This window comes from Mytilus trossulus, chromosome 7 (genome assembly GCF_036588685.1).
Source record: "Mytilus trossulus isolate FHL-02 chromosome 7, PNRI_Mtr1.1.1.hap1, whole genome shotgun sequence".
NCBI lineage: Eukaryota > Metazoa > Mollusca > Bivalvia > Mytilida > Mytilidae > Mytilus > Mytilus trossulus.
Genome location: NC_086379.1, coordinates 61,032,993 through 61,055,463, shown reverse-complemented (window position 1 = coordinate 61,055,463; position 22,471 = coordinate 61,032,993). Strand labels below are relative to the sequence as shown.

The window sequence follows — 22,471 nt, the reverse complement described above, 5'->3', positions numbered from 1 at the left end:
ATGAGACTGTTATTAAAATGAGAGGGTTAGCGCTAGAGAACCAGGATTAATCCACCATTTTCTACATTTGAAAATGCCTGTACCAAGTCAGATATATGACAGTTCTTGTCCATTCGTTTTTGATGCGTTTTGTTATTTGATTTTGCCATGTGATTATGGATTTTCCGAATTGATTTTCCTCTGAGTTCAGTATTTTTGTGATTTTACTTTTTTATAGTAAAAGCAATGAACATAAAACAAATATGACAGACTGTTACCAAAGATAGTAAAATTACTATTTTAATTATAAAGTTTTATCTCTAATTATTAAATGTCATATATCAGATCAATTTTCAAAACATACTTAAATGTTAACTTTGGTTTACACGAGAAAATGACTACTTTCTTAAATAAATAACAATATTGATCAAAAAAGCATAGAAAAATATGTATTATTTTAAGATTTGGAATATTTTAAGCATTGATTTATAAAAACTATACTTGAAGGATAATTTGAATCAAAAACTAATATTGGCTGGAATTTCAGCTATGTATAACAATTGGGAGCAAATTACTTTATTTTTTCAATCAATGTGTTCGTAGGTAGTGTTCGTTTTTGATGCGTTTTGTTATTTGGTTTTGCCATGTGATTATGGACTTTCCGAATTGATTTTCCTCTGAGTTCAGTATTTTTGTGATTTTACATTTTGGTTAGAGATTCCTCAATTGTATTTTGTAATATACCTTACCATTTATTGTACAGGGTATTCTCACGGTGGGTATGGTTGTCCTGCGAGAGAACGTACTGTGCTGGTGATTTGGTCCTGACGGGTGCTGGTGGGTCCTGATTCTGTGCTGGTGGGTTTGTTTACATTGTATCAGAACGGCAATAAAACGACTGTTTTGTTGCTTAATTTTTCTCTGATGTGTCACAAGTACCATGCAAAGTATATTACAACACTATTATATTGCAAAAGACGTGTAAGTTCGTTAAACGGAATTGTCCTGACGCTGTGCCGGTGATAAGAAAAACGGTCCTGGTTCTGTGTTCTTATGTCCTGGTTCTGTGCTTTTATATTTTAGTTAAAAGTGGCATATATTCAAGATCATTGATGCTGTACTGTTATTGACTTATTAGCTGTTGTCTGCTTTCTTGCAATTGACATTGTTGTGAATCTGTTTACTGTTATTATGAGTAAAAAAATACCCCTATTTTAAAATATTTTTTTAAAACTAACTGTAATCTTATTTATTGGCCTGTTAATGGAACCCTTCTTGCCCCCTTTTAAGATAAGAAAATATGTTTACGATTTTCGGGATAACGATCATTTTGCAAGATCACCAAAATACGTTGTAATTTATACAATACTTATATAAAGTAGATGATGTGGTATGTTTGTTGTCAATGGACAAATTTCCATAAGAAACCAAAGGAAGTATGTGTTAAAAACCATACGTCATCGTCCGACCTTCAACAATAACCCATAAAATAAAAATGTAAAAGGTTTTGCATAAAAATGGAGAGCAAAAATATAGAACAAAGGACTTTTTGAGCGTTTGAATCATGTCTTTAGCAGCTTAAAACACATTTGTTTGTGAACAATTGAGTGCTGACTATAAGAATGACAATAGTATTGCGGGTTTGTTTGTTTGGTGTGGGGTTTTTATTTGGGGGGGGGGGGGGGGGGGAAGGATAGGGATAAGTTGGAGCGAGGTTACAGTGAAAGCTTGGAATAGTTTCCCGTAAGATTTAAAAGTTGTATTGTAAAAGAAAAATGTATCTTATAGTTATTAAAAATCACTTGCTGTAAGATTTTTCCAACAATTTTTTTTTGTCTAAACGGTTATCAGGTGGGTTTTTTTCGAAAGTTCGATAGAACACTAAAAAAATCACTATTTTATGAAAGGGCAGGCTAGAATATGTCAGAGAATGAAGACGAGATAACCTAGAGAACCCTAATAAAATTAAGATTTCTTAGCTTTTTTTATTTCAAAATAAATATTTTTGATAAAGAATTACGGGGGAGGAAGTGAACAATGTGTCCTTCTTTTCTATATACAAATATTTTTCATGAATAAAAATAAAATGTGCCTTGATTATAACTGAAAATGAGAAAATGGTAATAAAGTACACTTTTATTTTAATATTGGTAATAACACTAAGCTTTTAAGTTTTGTGTGTCAAACACACCATCTCTGTAGTAATGACTCCTTACTAAGATATTTCACTTCATTCATTTTTTTTCTGCATTTTTTATATTGTGAATATTAGAATTACTATATTAAATGTAGCCTTAATTTATATTTAAAAAAAAACTGAATCTTAAGCCATTTATATCAAACATTTTTGTTTCCATCTATCCGTTTTCAGGACTTTAACAATCAACAATAACACGCCTGAAAAGTAAAATGCGTACTCGGCTGTCTGTAATCGACCATTTTAGACACTCCAGGCTCCTAAAAAAACAAGCCGGGGTGGGGGTTCAAAGATGCAAATTAAGTACTTATATCAATATTTTATCTTTTCGTGTACGGTTTATGACCCCTCCTGTGGCCTATCAATTCCGAAATGTGCAAACTGCAATAGTATCAAAACAGCACAGACAATGAATAATAGAGATATAATTTTGTACATATATCCAAGGGGAAACTTCTTGCAAAGCATTATTATTTATAGTTCATTATTGTATTTAGTAGAAAAAGAGAATTTAGTGAAAATAAAATCACTATTTTTGTAGAATATTCACAGACCTTTGTACAGAGATTTTTGTTATGTTTAGTAGGGGATCAACACATTGGTTCATTACCGAGTAAAAAAAATCAAAATGTCTATCTACCTTGCACATTTCAGAAAATTCAGATCAGATAACGTAACTGGTTCCAGCAACATTTATAAGCAATTTAAGATTGTGACCCTCACAGTTTCCATTCACCACAAATATTCTCGCTACAACGAATCATTTTAAATACAAAAATACGTGTTGCATGCAGCCTTTTGTGTATCTATTAATATATGTATACGGATAAAGTTATGAAAGGCAGCAGGGTCATCAGGGTGAGGAGTCCATGTCATCTGAAATAAATGCTAAGCATAGATCTAGAAAGCGACATATAATCATGACATTGAAAAATCTTCTTTTCGACTTTTTTCGAACAAATTGACACATAAAATGAATTATATAGTATTGTGGAATTTTTAACTTATTTTATATACTATATATTGTTATCTGATATTGGACGAAAGATGTTGCCCTTTTATGTTATTATGTAATACAAGTTCAGATCATTTGAAAACACATATTAAACAGCCAAATGGATGCACAAGAGCTAAAATAGGAGTCATAGATCCTGTTGGCAACACTTATTTGGCTAATTTTATTGATTTTGTAACATTTTTTCAAATATGACCAACTTCTTATCTAAAATCACCAGCACCGTATCAAGACCCACCAGCACAATGACAGGACCCACCAGCACAGTATCAGGACATGAATAAATTGAGAAAATGCTAAATTTTAATAAATTGCAATGTTTTTTCACAAAATTGTTTTGTCGTGTGGATTGCGGTCTAGAAAGCGGACCCTATGAGCATTTTTGTTTTATTTTTTCAGTTCGAGATTTTCTGAAAATGAGCATTTTTGTGTTACGCTTACTGAAACAGTTTAGAGGGTAATTTTTTTAATGGTTTACATATGAACCCATAAGAAACGAAATTGAAAAATCTCAACTGTTTTCTTCCATTTTTTATGAGTGAAAACGTCAAAAATCATCATTTTCGTCTTTGTTTACATTTTTTCATTGATCACCAGCACCCGTCAGGACCGAATCACCAGCACAGTGACGTTACGCACGATATTGCGTCCCAATTGGTAACGTCAAAATTTGACGTTTTACGTCGGTAATCGAGTATACTTTGTTCGTTTTGATTGTAATCATTTTTGATCGATATGGATACTTCAAAGTCTTGAATATGTATGAAATATTTGCTACTGGTAGATACGCAATCAAATGAACTTTTCGGACTTCTGATTCGGCTTGTGTTGTATTTTTCTTTATATTTATTGTAACTTTTATTTTTTGCTCTTTTCTTTTTAGTTTCTTTATCTCTTTACAATATTTAATTCTCTCTGTCTCGGATATGAAATTCTTCTTTTCTGTAATTAATATTTTACCTATTTATTGACAAATTACAATATGTTTTTTTTTCATTTTAGATAATTATTCATTTTCTATTTGATTATAACTACTTTTATATATTGCAGTTCTTATCGTGGTTTCTATGATTCTATCAAGTTTCGAAATTTGTAATTTGGTTATTTTGTATTGTCCTCTGATCTTAAAACATAAAATCGAACCGTACTTGTTATTTTTATTAAAAACATTGAAATATCGTTCATATATCATATGATAATACGAACTGCTTTCAAATTCGATGGCCTATGAGGATGATTGGCCTAAATAATGAGTTCATATAAAGTGATAAAAAGCATGGTAATTTTAAGATACGCTCGTGGCGATATTTGTTCGACTCCGATCCTAATCGACAGTTAACTTATTGCAACTATTTTAACTTAAGTTCGCCTGATGTCGGCTTCTCCTACCTTTGATGACAGGTCAATAAAATACAACAAATGTCGCTTATACATGATGTGATGTTTAACACCAAAACAAAGAACAAACTTTTAGAAATAATTTGAAACACATATATGTATAGCGTCCCGAATCGAAAACGTTCAAAACGTAAAAAAATTGCTCAGTGGACAAACTTGCAAGACATTTGATTTGTTAAAAAAAGAAGTCATTTCGACTTAACAGCTTATCAAAAAGTATGTTATCGTATTGTGGGGTGAAAGCACAATTACGAAAAAGCACTGTTTTATATGCTACAAATTGAATATTTAATAAAATGACGTTGAAACTGACAGTGTTTATGTAAAAAGCGGCGAAATTCGACATTGGACAATCTTGCAAGACATTTTCCCAAGGCCAATACGTATTTATTTGTGGTGCGAGTGCTGTAAAATTCCGGATTTGAAATGGTCTATCTAAGCACATTTGTAGGAATAATTTATAAAAACAAATTTTTATATCATCTGATATTTTAAAAAGCGATAAATTTTGATAACTTACCATTTTCAGAAACCTGACCATGGCGAGGAATATTCATTTTTGAAAAAATAAATTTTTACCGTTCGATCAACACAAAAAACAGCAATGGTGTCATAAATTATATTAGACGTTTATCATTCATGCGAATTTTCGCGGATTTTAAACTTTTTATTAGACCACAAAAATTCCCGCAAAAGTTATTTTGCGAATAATTTGTTACGTCTGACACGCATATTTTTGACGTTTTGGTAATATTTGTATCATTATTTGAAACTATTATGAAAAGTTAAAGAATATTTTTATTATTTTTGGAAACAGTAATGACAGTAATACCTGCCTAATCTATGGATATAAATTTCATAAAGCTGAACTAGTTAGTTTTCATAGAAGAGCTATTTATCAAATTGCTCTGTCGCATTTCACGGCATTGACGCAATAACGTGCTTAACGTCAGTACGTTCTCTCGCAGGACAACCATACCCACCGTGATTCTAGTTGTGTGTGTGCCAAAACCTGCAGACAAATTTAAGATAGTCAGCGCAGAATTTATATTTATGTAGATATTTATTTTCTTTAATGAGTTAGGCCTAGTTCTACGAAATTATGTTTCATATGTAAATTATCATCTCTTTTTATTGATGGCTTGCCCATTGTTTTGAAAGCTTTCATATATGTTTTTTATACTTGCAATATTTTGAATTGTACATGCACTAGTTAACCTTTAAACGTTGCAAGAACATTTTTTGTTTGTGATTCGGTGCTTCCAAATTATGTGAACTTTTTATATATTTTTTAAAACTGTTAATAGTGAAAATGTATGAAAACCTATATTTCAGTGTTAAGTTCAACAAAAATTCCAAACCGAGCAATAAACACGCAGTGCAGATAAAAAAATCATTAAAACAAATTCCTTTAAATAATTTTGGTACCTACAGCTATCCTGATACGTTTTTCTGGAATGTAAATTCGTATTGAAAGTTGCCTGGGTTTTTTTTTGCGTCACACAATTTGGGACATATAAAAAAGAAGATGTGGTATGATTGCCGATGAGACAACTATCCACAAAAGACCGAAATGACACAAACATTAACAACTATAGGTCAACGTACGGCCTTCAACAATTAGCAAAGCCCATACTGTATAGTCAGTTATGAAAGACCCCGATAAGACAATGTAAAACAATTCAAACGAGAAAACTGACTCATTCTTTATGCATGCACCGTTTCGACGCGCAAAGACGAAATTTTGTAAATATTCGTATTTAAGTTCACTTTTAGAATAACTTGCGATAACTCTTCAGTATTTGTTGTTCAATGTTTTTGTACATAGTTTATTTAGTATAGAATTGTTTATGGGGAAAATTTTAATTCAAAAAATGCTAAGAATTTCACAGAAGAAACATTCAAAACGTTTTTCAGTGTTTACTTTAAATGAAAGTAGCTCCACCTGTGTAACGTTATAATTGAGATATAAACAGTAAAATGTCTTACTTTTATCAAAATGTATCAGTCAACCAATAAATATTATAAACGCAATGGAGATTGATCAGAACTGCAATTTGAGTATTTTGTCAAAAACAAACATTCCAAAAAGAACAGTTTAAGGTGGCACGGTAGTATTTCCTGGCCATAAGGGATAATGATAGCCTTTTTAGAATTTTCACCACTTTCTAACACTGCAAAAAATTCTACATTCACAGTTAACTGAAGTACTTTCATTTTACCATTCAGAAATGAATTTGGATATGTACCATGACCGTTTACTTTTTTTGCTATTTTTAAAATCCTAAGGCCACTAGTACTTTTAGGTCTTTTATGGTGCAGTGAATGCAAAATTTTAAAAAATTCTCAAAAATTCATTTTCATCTGTATATAAAATTATTTCATATTTTTCTACACCTGATTCATCACTCAGTTTGGGAAAGTATGTTCAGTTGATACTGTATTTTTTGTCCAATCACACTGTTTAGATACATTTACCTAAGTAGGGTACACAAAAGAGCAACCTAAATTCTGGAAAGCAAATACTACCGTGCCACCATTAACCAAAACCAGATTTTTGTTGAAATTTAAACTGTACATTTCTTTCGGATCGAAATCACTAGTACTCGGACGCAATAACACAAAAACAATTGACAGTTTGAAAAACTTTTCAATAATCAAGATTACTATTGAAATGTCCGTTTTTGTGCCAAAATCTGCAGATAAATTCTTATAGACGTTGTAGAATTTGATGCTTTGTAGATATTAACATTCATTTTTAGTATTTTCTTTATTGATTAAGTTTTGTTTTCAAGTTATTGTTTAAATATGCTTTGGCTTTCACTTATTTTTGGTAACTTTTATTCTTCTTAAGAATAATAATTTCTTTTTTCTTACAATATTTGGCATTCTAAATGTATTACGTTATATTCATCAGTTGACTAAAACATTTTGCATTTGATTTTGCCATATTGTTTTTTTAATATATTTTTTTTATTTTGAATTCATTGCACTTTTGATATATTTTGGAAACTTAAGATAGCACAAAAGAATAATATAAACAGTATTAAGCTATGCAGAAGTCAATCTGTGCAGAGAAAACAAATCCGAAATAAATTTTTGGAAGATGTATGATAAAAGAGGAAATCATAAGCATGTTTCCAAGACACTGCTCTGTTTTAATTATGCTTTCTTGTATTTTGCAGACCATTTCTACCTCCACTATGAAAATATACCCCCTATTCATTAAAATCAATATGACCGAACTAACCATAAGGTGACCTTTTCTTTTTTTTTGTTACATGTGTATGCAATGTTATATCAGTTGTTCACTAACCGTTAAGGGGACTGTTGTATTGGCGGGGAATAAAATCAAAAGTAAACACATTGGTGAAATAAAACTAAAAGTTAACATATTAGCTTACCTTGCCATCATTTTCCAGTTGAGATTGTTACTTGTTGAGTGAAATATTTTTGTACATTGAAAATTATGTAAGTTTCTTTAAAATTTTAATCATGTTTTGTAAAAAAAAAAATGTTTTACCCAATAAAAGTTAATTGGTTACTTAGTGTTTGTCTTAATATTGCATCTTCGTAACGTCACTGTTTGAATGGTATAAGATTCTTCTGACATGTTGATGATTATATGGTACTTCACGCATAAGTTATATTGGTGTCATGTGGTAGAATGCTTTTGAATTTCTTTAAACGATTGCATAGTCACGCAAATAAAACTATGTTTCAACAATAACGTGTAGCAATGGCACATAATGAATAAAATGACAATTGCATGTGTTGATGCTTTTTAGGGGGAGATTGGGCAAATCAAATTGACGGTGATGGAAAAGTATTTTTAAACAGGTTTCGTCGCCTTTTACAAAACATTTCAAAACATTTCAAAAGTTTTTGAATTAAGATGGTGGATATTTAAAGCAGTCTCATTCATATGCAAAAGAAAGATAAGTAGACGGGGTTTACGGAGCAGCATTTAAAAATATTGTTGCATGGAATTTGGGAACCTCTTTCTAATCAATTTTTTAAAGAGAACCGCATCGATGTGAATACATTGAAGACACTTTTCAGTCAATTTAAAACCATATAAACTGATGGTAACGAAAAGTTTCACGTTGAAAAACAAAACATTCAAAAGTGAACAATTACTACGATACAGAGTCAGTCGTGATTCCGAAGGATTCCTAGAGACAAATACAAAAATTAAACTTGCAAAAAATGCATGTGATCACAGGGAAGGAATCAACACGATGCATAACCGTGGTGTAACAATATATGTATCAAAGAGACAACTGGATACTTGGGAGTGGTTGGGATTAATAGACGAATCTATGAGTAGCTTGTAAATTTGACTGTTACAACGTACATTTTGGTGGCACTTGCCCATTCCTACAATTGTGGTGTACAGTGACTGCATTATAAACCGTGTAAGAAACGTGTGTATGGTTATGTCAAAACGTGACCATAACTATATAAAAATGGCCTTGACGATTCGATTCGGTACAAAAAGTCAAAATCAAAAACAACAAAAATGACAAATATGTTTTTTTATACTCAATATAAGAATTTGATATGCTCAAAAAGACAAAAGACTTGAATGTTAACTTCAAAATAATGCATCAAAAAGGTCACAATATGGATCATAAATAGGTGTCCCCATGTAAAAAAACATCTCCATAAGAGTATATTGTAGGCTCAGAATTTGTCAAATCTTTAAATTGTTTACCTGATTAAAACTCTCTAATATCTGAAGACCCATTCAAACACTGCTTCTTTCTTTCTTTCATCAACAAAATGAAATTATGTTATTTTCAAAGAAAAGTAAAATTGAGAATGGAAATGGGGAATGTGTCAAAGAGACAACAACCCGAGCAAATAAAAAAACACAACAGCAGAAGGCCACCAACAGGTCTTTAATGTAGCGAGAATTTCCCGCAACCGGAGGCGTCCTTCAGCTGGCCCCTAAACAAATATATACTAGTTCAGTGATACTGAACGCCATACTAATTTCCAAAAGGCCAGAGGCTCCTTCCTGCCTTGGGACAGGCGCAAAAATGCGGCGGGGTTTAACATGTTTGTGAGATCTCAACCCTCCCCCTATACCTCTAACCAATGTAGAAAAGTAAACGCATAACAATACGCACATTAAAATTCAGTTCAAGAGAAGTCCGAGTCTGATGTCAGATGATGCAACCAAAGAAAATAAACAAAATGACAATAATACATAGATAACAACAGACTACTAGCAGTTAACTGTCATGCCAGCTCCAGACTTCAATTAAACTGACTGAAAGATTATGATTTCATCATATGATTATCAGGCACAATCCTTCCCGTTAGGGGTTTAGTATCTTACCATCATAACATATATGAAAAGAACATAACCCGTGTCATGCCAACAACTGTTTTTAGAATAAATGTGTTTAGTTCCGATGCAAAGACCTTATCAGTGACTCAATATTAACGCCAAAATATGCTGTTTCAGTTAATTTTGATACTTTGAAAGATGATAGAAGGTTGCACTGTCAACAAATGGCTGAACGGAACACAGATGAAAAGCAACTTGTCATTAGCTTATTAAGGCGTTTGGACACAGGAACTTAAAACGTACTAACATAACTTCTAATTTAGTTTATTCGTCTGTTTTCATTGTGTTTAATATTTATCGTTCTTTACAAATATGTCCTTTAAAAAGTACAGACCTAACGTAATTCATTCATACATGTAAGTTCACTTCAACAAAGGAGATAAGATCATATTGACGTATTTTAAACACTAGAAATAAATAAATCAGTCATGCCCATACTATCATATTTCATTTAAAGTATTTTCTACCGTTAAAATATCATGCAAAGTATTACGTCTTAGTACTTATACAGAAGAAAAGATATACTGATATATATATCATGATGACCAGTGCATTTTGTAAACATGTGACGCATTGTTTGACCAGTCATGTTTACTAACAATAAACTACGACTTTAAATATTTCAAATACCGGAAAAAATAAATAATCATTGAAATACGATCGCAGTGATATAAAAAATAATACGAACAATTAAAATGATAAATATATAGCTGTAGTCATGGATGAGCTTAAGGGAATGTGTAGCAGTCCAACCGGAAACTTGATACAAATTGAGGATATAAAAACTGAAGAAGCTTGGATCTCGACAGTAAGACTGACCAAATACTGACGATGAATACTCTGAGACTAATATTCGTTCTGGTATCCTTATCATACTACATAGCAGGTATGTATTTTAAAGAACTTGTATTATATTTTTCTTGGTTCAATGTTATTAAATTACTCTCCTGATGTTCATTTTATCTTTAATTTATTTATTTAATCAAATGCAAAGGTATACTCAAATAGGAGTGATGGCATATATAAAATTTACAAAATAACAGTTTATAAAAAGCACAAAAATGGTAAAAGTTTAGTCGAGATACAAGTATATCTGCATTTGCTGAGTCCACTCTCCTCAGTAATAATGATTTTTTTTAAAGAATTTATAATTCTATTTCTAAAAGAAACATTTTCCACACGTATCATGTATATCAGTCTTTGTTCGAATCCTGTAAAAAAAATGACTTGAAAGAGTGGATAAAAAGGAAAAGATTTTGTTTTCCTGTCTAATTTATCTCATAATGCAAACTAAGAAATAAGAGGAGATATGTAGTTATTTATGATAACATCGACCCTCGGGGATTGTGTTAATATATACAGAGACAGGTCGTCTTTACACCTTACAGGTCATATATCTAATCTGTCACTGAACATTAAATGCAACGTTGACAGTAAAAATATCAATATCGTAACCAAACCAGGAAGGCTAATACATTGTTTGGAGAATAAAAGATTTTAAAATTACATAATCAAAGAATTGTACAGAATTATGTCAATCTTATAACTTTTAAAATTTTGTGAACCGTTAGATGTGTATTATGGTTACTACAGACTGAAATATAAAGAGAACGTCTGAATATTTCAAAAGTATTGAGGTTCATATGGGAGGATGGTAACAGGCTTGATTTTGGGATAAAAGTGGGTCACTGGTTTATAAATATTGTACCAATGATAATATGTATCCAATAGCATTAAATTCAGATACATTTTATCTTTATTCTACTTAATAAATACCTCAAAAGACAATGAACGAATGATTTTAAAAGATCATGTTTTAAATTTCCAAACTATAAACCCTTTTTCATGTAAGAAAAGTTAGTAAAAACATAACATTTCGTGCTATTCTGGATTTACCTTTATTTGGGACACCCGGACCTACATATTTTAAAACAAGGTATGTCTAAATACGCTGCAGCTATATATCCATATTTAGATGTAGGAAGATAAAGTATGAGAACCAATACGACAACTCTCTATCCAAGTCACAATTTTTTTTAAACCATTACAGATCAAAGTACGACCTTCAACACTGAGCCTTGGCACACACCGAACAGCAAGCTATAAAGGGCCCCAAAATGACAAGTGTATTCAGTGCATGCATATGTAAATACTCTCGATTAGAACGGCCATTATTTATTTTTGAAACAATTTGAATTTATATTACATGTATTTACAATTGTATAGCAGTATAATTTATATTTGGGTTGATAACAAATTAGACCCACAAGCATCCGTTAAGTTAATTTGAAGAAAATCAACAGTGAACTGATACTTTGATCTAACCAGGATGTTCTAAGACCTAAAAAGCTATATAACTTGCACGTGACCGTTTGATGACTTGACTATGCATGAGCGTGAACATGTATACGTCCGGTGACACATTTGATAAACAAAAATTATAAAAACTTGCGATAAAAGATATCTTATTAATTCACGTACATTTTAGAATCATCTTCATGTGAATTCGAGATTTGCGATTCATTTTTAGATGCGTACTAAAGATTAGTCAAATTTCATATTTGCAGTTTTTGTCATCTATAGGTATTTATTGAAAAATAAACGTTCATGTTTTAAAAAAAAATAGAGATGTTAGAACCTCAGGTATAAGCTGTGATATTGTGACTATCGGTAAAATCTAAATATGATAATGTTGGTGAAGCGAACGTGTCTCAAAAAATACATGCATTTAATAATAAAATTGTTCTAAATTTGAGTTAAATGCACATCAGACATCGCCCTTACCACTTTAATAATAGTCCTATCTATCTGATTTTTTTCAAATCATCTAACTTTCGCTCTTGTAGCCCCAATCACCGGCTCTTTTTTGTCCACCTCATTGGTTTTTTTTTCTCTGAGTGACATGCATATCAGTTATTGGATATTATCCCATTTTAAAATTGATAAAACTTGAATTATAAAAAAGTAATTATTGAAACTGTAAATTTGTATTGTCGTTTTTTTTATCATTCCTTTACCTTTTTTTTTCTTTTTTTTTTTTTTTTATCTCAGTGAAGATGTTTTATTCTCTGTATGAACAATATATTAATTTCCAATTTTTAGAATCCACAGAATACAAGAGAGTATGTTACTACACTAATTGGTCGCAGTACAGACTTGGCAATGGGAAGTTCCTCCCCAGCGATATAGATCCTTTCTTGTGTACACATATCATCTATGCATTTGGCAAACTCAATGGCAACTTGGTACAGAAACTAGAGTACAATGACTATGAACTGTAAGATGTAATCAATATCATATAACTATTTTAAAGAGTTTGCTTAATCTTTGTTCAAGGGAAAACGTATACACTGGTATTACTTTGTTGGTTGATATCAAATAAAGATTGAATCTGTCGCTGAAACATAGAAGACGGTAGTAAAAGTACAGGTTAATCTTTGTTCAAGGGAAAACGTATACACTGGTATTACTTTGTTGGTTGATATCAAATAAAGATTGAATCTGTCGCTGAAACATAGAAGACGGTAGTAAAAGTACAGGAATTGTCATCGAAATTATCTATACTTTAAAACTCAAAAATTTCGGATTTATAGATAAATTCAAATTTGAAACAATCCGTTTAGTTTGGTAGACTACTGTGCTAACAAATTTATTTTGTTCAATATAAGATTCAAATGTGTTTCTCAAAGAAATGAATAAAGTTCCCTTAAGTAACCACGAAAAAGGGTACCAAGATTATAAAATAAAGTGGAAGAAATCATTTGTATTTTAAAATTTCTTTATCTATGACAGATATTCTCAGCTAAATGATTTGAAACGACAAAATCCATCATTAAAAACATTACTAGCCCTAGGTGGATGGACTGCTGGCAGTGTAGTATATTCTCAGATGGTCAGCACCCAGGATTCAAGGACAGAATTTATTAGTTCAGCTATACAGTACCTAAGGAAATATAACTTCGATGGATTAGATATAGACTGGGAGTATCCGGCAAACAGAGGTGGTCAACCTCAAGACAAAGTCAATTTTGGATTACTAGTTAAGGTATAAATGTTTTCATATATGTTATAGGCTGTTGTTTGCTCTTTGTATATACGGGTTTGTGTCTCTTTGAAATATTCTCCATTTCCATTCTCAATGTTATAGATTGTATACAGTTGCATTACAAACAATTATACACCGAATATACTCCTTAAAACACTTCCAGCCATTTTATTTGTATACTTGTGCACTTGTCGTTAGTTTTGTAATATTGAGTCTCATTTAAGCTTCCTTACTTTTCCCGATTATATTAGTTCTTTTAATTTTTTAAGATTATATTTGTCAAACCCCTACTTTGCAGGAACTTAAAGAAGCTTTCGATGTAGAGTCCCAGACCACTGGTTCAGTCTGTCTTCTTCTGACTGCTGCAGTGGCTGCGGGAAAATACACAGTCGATACCGCCTATGATATCCCCACAATGGCACAGTAAGCTAATTTTTTTTATATATTATATATAGTATCATTAATACTAAGATAAAATATAAACACTTCACCACAGATACCGTGTGTTGAGATTCCAAAACTGTTAGCCTAATGTTGTGTCGGCATCTTTCTATATTTTTTTTCTTAATCTGCGTGCAACAAATGATACGATGCCATGTTGGCAAATCATTGCATTGTATTCATGACAATTTATTCATTAAATTTTATTCAAAACATTACTTTTCTAGCTATATAGGTTGTGGTATATTTCATTCTGTTGAGATTTATTCAATTCATCATTTATCTGTTGGAATATTTGCCAATAGTATATTGCATATTTACGATGTTTACTTATTCTTACAGGTACATGGATTTTATCAACATTATGTCTTATGACCTTCATGGATCCTGGCAATCTACTACAGGACATAATAGTCCTTTATTTCCTAAGTCTGATGAGTACGGCGATCAGAGATACTTAAACATTGTAAGTGAAATAATATACGGAAAGATTGGATTCATTAAGATGCCAATATATTCAATACATTTTTTTATTTCATTTTTACAGATCTTCTTATATTTTACATCAAGTTTAACTTCACGATAACCATTGCGAACATGATTTGTACATGCGTCACTTTTCTACATGCTAATTTTCAACTTCTGCATAAAGTCTTGAAATGACACATGACGAACTGGAAGCTAGCTTATAAATACAAAAAAATAGCACTCTGGTTTTGTGAAATTATTTAATAAGCGTATTGCCAAAACAAAATATATGTAGCACATCTACTCTAAACTTGTAATGCAAACTCGTGCATAAGTAAATTTGGCCTCAATATTGTTAACCGTATTTCTCATTCAGAAAAGTTTCATCATGTGAGTTCATTAGCTAGCTTTAGTTAAAAAAAAATCATCACAAGCACTATGCTTTGTGAAAGTATCACTTCTTTTACATTATGTTATAAATGTCATATATCAAATTGGTCGGGTAACACTATAAAGTTAGATTATAAATTAGAGTTACAGATTATATAAAACTTTGTCACCACATATTGTACCAACTCGAATGGTTTTCCATGGTATAAACTAGTGACTTGAATATGCTCCAACACCTTCAAGATCAAAAACTTGGTTAAGTAAGAATCTGCCAGTTATCTGGTACAGAGAGGATTATAACAATTGAACAAATAATTCAGTTTACTTTTTTTTATGGTTTCAGGATTACGTGGCAAAGTACTGGAATTCATCAGGAGTACCGAAAGAAAAATTAATTATTGGTTTAGCTACGTATGGTCGAACATTTACATTATCTGGTAGTCAGACAGGTATAGGAGCGGCGGCGAGCGGACCAGGTATAAAAGGCCAATATACCAGGGAAGCTGGAGTCATATCGTATTATGAGGTATTTCATTTTATACTTTTTCATTATCTTTATTTCTTGCAAAAACATTCGTAAATTTAGTTAGAACAGGTTTTATTGTTCTAATTATAACGTGAAGTTCTATTTTTCTTCTTTTGAAAAGAGCATGCACTATTGTGTTAACCACTAACAAAACATCAAATAAATCAATAAGTTCAGAAACAAATCTCATTTTCAGCACCGCCATATTTTAAGCACATTTTACAAAGACAAATCTACACCAAATTTCTCCTACAACTGTTGTCAGTCTTTATTCTATTTTATTTAAGTTCAGAGAATTCTTTCGTCTAGAGTTAAAAATCTTCCAATTTCAATCAACACTGAACAAAAAATTACAAAGTAACTACACATATTACTCTTATAACTTATTATTGTAACAGATATGTGCTCTTCAAGAAAGTGGTAGAGGCCAGACTGTGTACGACAGTGAACAGATGGTTCCATATTATTCTGACGGTTCATTGTGGGTTGGTTTCGACGACGAAATTAGTCTTGCAATTAAAGTAAGCATTCAATTTGACTAATTATTTTTTTATGAAAACTTTATGAAAGTATGAAGTTAGTAGTAGCATAATATTTAAAAACAAACGCAGGGTAACTCCTGTGTTTTCATTTCCTTGTCAAATTAAGCTGTTACAAAATTCCTTCATAACATTGAATTTAAAACATTTCTTTTTTATTCAACTGCATGCATGGTGCACAACTTAACAGCAAATAGACGACGTGATATTGCTTTGCTAGAATATATTCATTTTTTCTGTGTAGAGAAATTGGTTGTAGACATTTCATAATACACAAAAATCTATCACAAAATGTTACGTGTTTTGTTAAGTCCGCAATAAAGTCAACTTTGACATGAAAGTTAAATATACATATACCAATACCAATATACATAATAGAGAGAATAAAAAAAAAATTGGCATGCCTTTTTGTCAGAAGCCTCTAAAAAGAACGTACTATGCATCTGCCAAGCTCTATGATAGATTCTAGACAAGTTGGAAAAGCATTTATCAAAAGGCTTTATCTGACATTTATATTCTAATGAAATGCCAAAGAAAGAGAAAAGCAGATTTAACTAACTTTGATTTAAAATTTAGAACAGTGAATCATCAAGTCTGATAAGTATGTCGTTTATTTGTAAATTTAGTTTGAATCTTACATAATAAATCTGTGGAGAGACGAACAAACTGAATAACAGATATCGACCAATGCTGCTAGTTCCTGTTATGGTGAATAAGCATATAAATGAATTGTAGCACTGAAGCGCACTGTTTTGCCTTTTATTTCATGGTGACCATCAAGTCTGCAGATTTATTCAAAATATTTCTATTGATTTTACAGATTGATTGGTTGGTGTCCGAGGGATATGGCGGTGCCATGGTGTGGGCTCTACCTCTTGATGATTTCAGGCAGACGTGTTCTAAAAGTAATCGTAAATTCCCTCTTTTAAATACAATTAAGGATGGGCTAATTATTGCCGAGAATGGTGGCACACTTACAACTCCTGCACTCCCAACTGGAGTGTTTACTGCAGTGCCGACAACACCAGGTTCAACGAAACAGGGGAATTCTAGTTCAACGACACAGGGAGGATCAGGTTCGACTACACAAGGAGGAACTAGTTCAGGTACATTGAACAATGAAATAAACAAAGGGGATAGCGAAAAGTAAAATCACAAAAAATACTGAACTCCGAGGAAAATTAAAAACGGAAAGATCCTAATCAAGTGGCAAAATCAAATGATAAAACACATCAAACGAATAGGAAACAACTGTCATATTCCTGACTTGGTACAGGAATTTTCGAATGTAGAAAATGGTAGATTGAACCTGGTTTATAGCGCTAAACCTCTCACTTGTATGACAGTGGCATAAAATTCTATTATAGTATTATATTTACAACAATATGTGCATTAAGGAGTTGCACAAAACGCAGAATACTATCAAGATCAAACTGAATCATTCGACGCCATTTATCTGAAAAGCTTATTTTAATAGCCAATAGATATAGGAAGATGTGGTGTGAGTGCCAATGAGACAACTCTCCATCCAAATAACAATTTAAAAAAAAAGTAAACCATTATAGGTCAATGTACGACTTTCAACACGGAGCCTTGGCTCACATCAAACAACAAGCTATAAAGGGCCCCAAAATTACTAGTGTAAAACCATTCAGACGGGAAATCCAACGGTCTAATCTATATATAAAAAAATACATGTTTCGAAACAAATACTATTGGAACATACCTAAAGAAATTACTCGTAAAAATATGTACAAATCCTACATGACATATGTTCAATTATTTCATAATATCATTTTAACAACAGTGCGAGCAACATTAAATCAAAACAATAAGGCAGGTTAAGATTTTGGTAATATTTCATCAAATTTAGATTTAAATATTGCAAATGAATGATCCATATTCGTAGCTTTCTTAAATACAAAAGTCCGTGAGAGGTTTCTGTTTTCATAGGCAGTTGGTTAGATATTTTTGTTTTAATTATTGTAATTTTTTAATCATACTACAGGCTTCCCATGCTCAGAGAAACTCAATGGACTCGATGCTGATCCAGAAGACTGTTCAAAGTTTTATAATTGTGAAGGAGGGGTAGCTTTCCACATGAACTGTCCGACCAATTTACTGTATAACTCAAACAGAAAATACTGTGATTATCCCACAAACGTAGTCTGTATCATACAAACAGATGTATCAACCGAGGCAACATCGACATTTTCTCCAAGTTCATCGTCTGTTTCACCAATAGTTGCGTCAAGTTCTTTTACATCGACAATTTCGTCTAATTCACCAACTTCGTCGTCATTTTCATCGACGTCTAGTATTCAGAAATCGTCTGCGACTAGTTCAACTAGTTCATTCGCTCCATCTTCATCTATTTCATCATCAACCCAAAGTTCAACCGTCACTGCCACATCCATATCGCAAACTTCAAGTCAAGATACAATGTCTTCATCTAGGACGCCTGGTACTTCAGCAACCCCAACAATCGATCTATCTCCAACAGGTAATACAGATGTTACGTTTTTTTGTATTATTTCACCAGTTCCTCAAAAATATAAAAACACAAAATAGGCTTAACGTATATCTACATATGTAGAGTTAATTATATCAGATTTATAATCGATAGTTAATTTTATACTCGAGAACGATGTTTTAAAATTGAACTTCAAAAAAATAAGGCTACGTTTAATTCCCATTCAGTTTTCATGATAAACTAATCATACTTTTCTCTTATGCAAAACAGATGAATATATTCAATTTGTGATCTCTAATTTCTTGCAGCATTTTGTTCGAGTAAGTCTCCTGGGTATTATCCAGTTCCTGCTGATTGTAGCAAGTATTATCGTTGTTATCCCGGAGGTGCAATACAAGGATTATGCCAACAAGGACTTTATTGGAATACTTACATCAACATATGTGATTGGCCAAGAAATGTTGATTGTGGTAGACAGACGACAACGTCTGCAAAAAATACAATGTCAACAACACAAGAGCCTTCATCCACAAGTACCATCAAGTCTTCAACAAGAACACCAACCAAACCTGCAACAAGTATCATCATGTCTTCTATAACATCATCAGCTTTTACTTCTAATATACAATCTATATCAGTACCACTTACCAGTGTTAGTACGCCAGTCACAACATCCAGTTCCAGTGCTGTAACAACTCCGAAATCAACTAGTACTTCTGAATTTTCATCAATAATTCCAACGCAGACGACAATAGATACTTCTACAACTTCACAACCAACAGTGCCTTTAGGTATGTACAATAAAGGCAACAGTAGTATATAGCTGTTCAAAACTCATAAATCCATGGACAAAAAACAAAATCGGGGTAACAAACTAAAACCGAGGGAAACGCATTAAATATAAGAGGAGAACAACGACACAACACCGAAACGGACCAGGCAACAGACAAAACACCACGAGAATAACAAATATAACATCAAAACCAAATACATAAATTTGGGATAGACAAGTACCGTGCCACGTGTACAAGCAAGTCTTAAGATTGTGTAAAATTAAATTATAAATACACTTTGAATACATCGTTGTTAAAAGAATTATACAAAAAATATTTGCGTGCATTATTTCTTTCTTCAATACAAAAAGATAGATGATATGGTCTGATAGCCTATGAGATAATTGCTCACCAGAGACCACATGACGTAAATGTAAGAAAACATAGGTCACCGTATAACCCTTCAAGTGTGAGCAAAACCAAAACCACAATAAATGTAACTTAACTTTGAAATTACAAATGTATATTTATTGAAGAATATTCTGCACGAGCTTATATATTATGCAATCGTTACACTAAAAACATACAACTATGTCTATTTATACAAAAAATGGATTTGACAAAACAAACAGACACTTCCTTAAAAAAAAGAAATTGACAGAAAGAATCTGTTTATCATTTTATTATAATTTGCATTTTGTATCAGTCAGTATCATATCAGATTGTATTTATGAATATTATTGATAATGACATAAACACTTGTAGTTTATCTATTTATTTATTTTTTTAGATTTCTGTGTTGGAAAGGCTCTTGGGAATTATCCAAATCCACAAGATTGTTCAAAATATATTACATGTGTAGGGACTACAAAATATATACGTAGTTGTCCTCCGCCATTGTGGTGGAACAGTGAAACAGGGAATTGTGATTGGAAAAAAAATGTTGATTGTGACGAATAGTGCTGTTTTAATTGTGCGAACCAATATTGATTGGTGGTAGAAACTCAAGTCCTCAATTGGTAAACATGGGCCTAGTCAAACTGAAATCCTTATTATGGTGTTACTGTCATTCAATTTGATGAACATACTACATTATACGATATAGATCATTTATTTGCTGGTGTTTGAAAATTAATTTGAAGATTTTTACTTCATTTTAACATATTGCTTTGTAACTTATATGTTGCTGTATTGTTATTTATTTATATAAATGTTGTTTGATCTCTTGTTTAAAAGTGCAATAAAAATTTACGGGTAGTTTAAATCTAGTCTTATTTTTTTTGTATCTGATAATAACAAATTTAAAGAGTAGGCGGCCAGTTTGAGGGTTTTACGCCTATACGTATTTTATGTTGTTGGTTTTTTCCTGAATTAACTGGTATCGAGCATCATTCATGGATCTTTTGGAGTCATGTGTCGTTTGATCTTCAATTGGTGTGTCTTAAATTTTTACGGGTGACACATGTGAAGCAGGATCTGCTTATCCTTCCGGAGCGCCTGAGATCAACCCCAGTTTTTTGTGGGTTTCGTGATGCTTAGTCTTCTGTTTCCTATGTTGTGGCTTGTGTACTGTTATTTGTCTGATTTTATTTTTAAGCTATGGTGTTGTCAGTTTATTTTCATTCTATCAGTTTGACTGGTGACTTTTGCCCCTCTTTTACATAGATATCCATTAATTTATCATTTAATTAGTAGTACATCGTTAATGCTATTATTAGTCACAGCTATATAAATCATTTACGTAGTATACTATTACTTTTCTTGTAAGTAGTCAAATTGAAAAAAAAATCCAAATATTGATATAAATCAGCTTTGCCGTTTGTTTGTCTTGTCATTTTAAATCTATATTGACAGTCGATCTGTCAAATTAAGAAACCGATTTATTATTTGATCAATTGCACATATATTTTGCTTTGCAAAAAACTGTTCTTAGAATAAGGTCTGATTTCAAATTAGAAATCATTAAGCATGTGTCTGGGTTTTTCTAATCGCTCATATCTGATTTGATTGATTTAATATATCAAAATTACAAGAATAAATGCATATCATAATAAACTTACCAGTATACCGTGGCAACATTTTAAATTCCATTTCAAAAGAAATGTGTTATCCTTCCGTGTCATATTGTAGGCAAGTCCAACGCTCCTTGGCATCTTTTTATGCCTTCTACGTGATTTCGATGAATGATGGAATTCGAAACATTATCCTGAATAAATTTCCACAGCTAACATTACGTTTAAATGTCCCTTTTGTATTGTGTTCCTCTCTTATATTATCGGATGATCTCAAAAGTCTTCATTCGTTATAAATGTTTGGGACTTTTCAATTACAATAAGTGGAATATTCCGCAGATGTTCCTCATGTCTTATAAAAATATTCATTCTAAGACAACCAGTTTAAAAAAAAAAACGCCTAGTAAAGATTAGTTCAATACGCCCAAATTTATTTAACAGTAAACTGATCAACGAAATATAAAATATCTATTAAGGTAAATACCTAAAGAATATCGAAATTTACAGTACACATCCGAAAGTTAAAAGATGGGGAAAAAACATAGGACTGTCGTCCACAAATTGACATAATTTAGTAAAATATCTGCTGTCAGTAACAAAATAGTATGTCTCTCTCATTTTTCACTTAAAAATGTCCTGTACCATGTCAGAAATATGGTCATTGTTAATATTATAGTTCGTTTCTGTGTGTGTTACATTTTAACGTTGTGGTTCTTTTGTGTCGTTTATTTCCTTTTATATTTGAGTGTGAATTCACATTTTTATAGACGTGTCACGGTACTTTTCTATCCACAATTCATGTATTCAGTTTTGATAATATATTTGTTATTCGCATCGGATTTTGTCTAATGCTTAG

General features: G+C 31.7%; 1 protein-coding gene across 1 annotated transcript; it reads left to right on the top strand.

Moving 5' to 3' along the window:
* Nucleotides 1–10,430: 10,430 nt before the first annotated feature.
* Nucleotides 10,431–20,867, top strand: LOC134725471 (acidic mammalian chitinase-like). Its single transcript, XM_063589309.1, has 11 exons — nucleotides 10,431–10,834; nucleotides 13,051–13,225; nucleotides 13,741–13,993; nucleotides 14,292–14,416; nucleotides 14,777–14,900; nucleotides 15,636–15,818; nucleotides 16,217–16,339; nucleotides 17,178–17,463; nucleotides 18,366–18,860; nucleotides 19,139–19,621; nucleotides 20,394–20,867. Exons 1-11 carry the CDS (start codon nucleotides 10,780–10,782, stop codon nucleotides 20,561–20,563), a joined length of 2,472 nt encoding a protein of 823 aa, XP_063445379.1. The 5' UTR covers nucleotides 10,431–10,779; the 3' UTR covers nucleotides 20,564–20,867.
* Nucleotides 20,868–22,471: the final 1,604 nt, after the last annotated feature.

Excerpts from the sequence above, each read along its gene's own strand:
- LOC134725471 (XM_063589309.1), top strand. The coding sequence starts at position 10,780 with ATGAATACTCTGAGACTAATATTCGTTCTGGTATCCTTATCATACTAC. Across the intron at positions 15,819-16,216 it reads GAGTCATATCGTATTATGAG|ATATGTGCTCTTCAAGAAAG; the intron begins GTATTTCATTTT and ends TTATTGTAACAG. Across the intron at positions 17,464-18,365 it reads ACAAGGAGGAACTAGTTCAG|GCTTCCCATGCTCAGAGAAA; the intron begins GTACATTGAACA and ends ATCATACTACAG.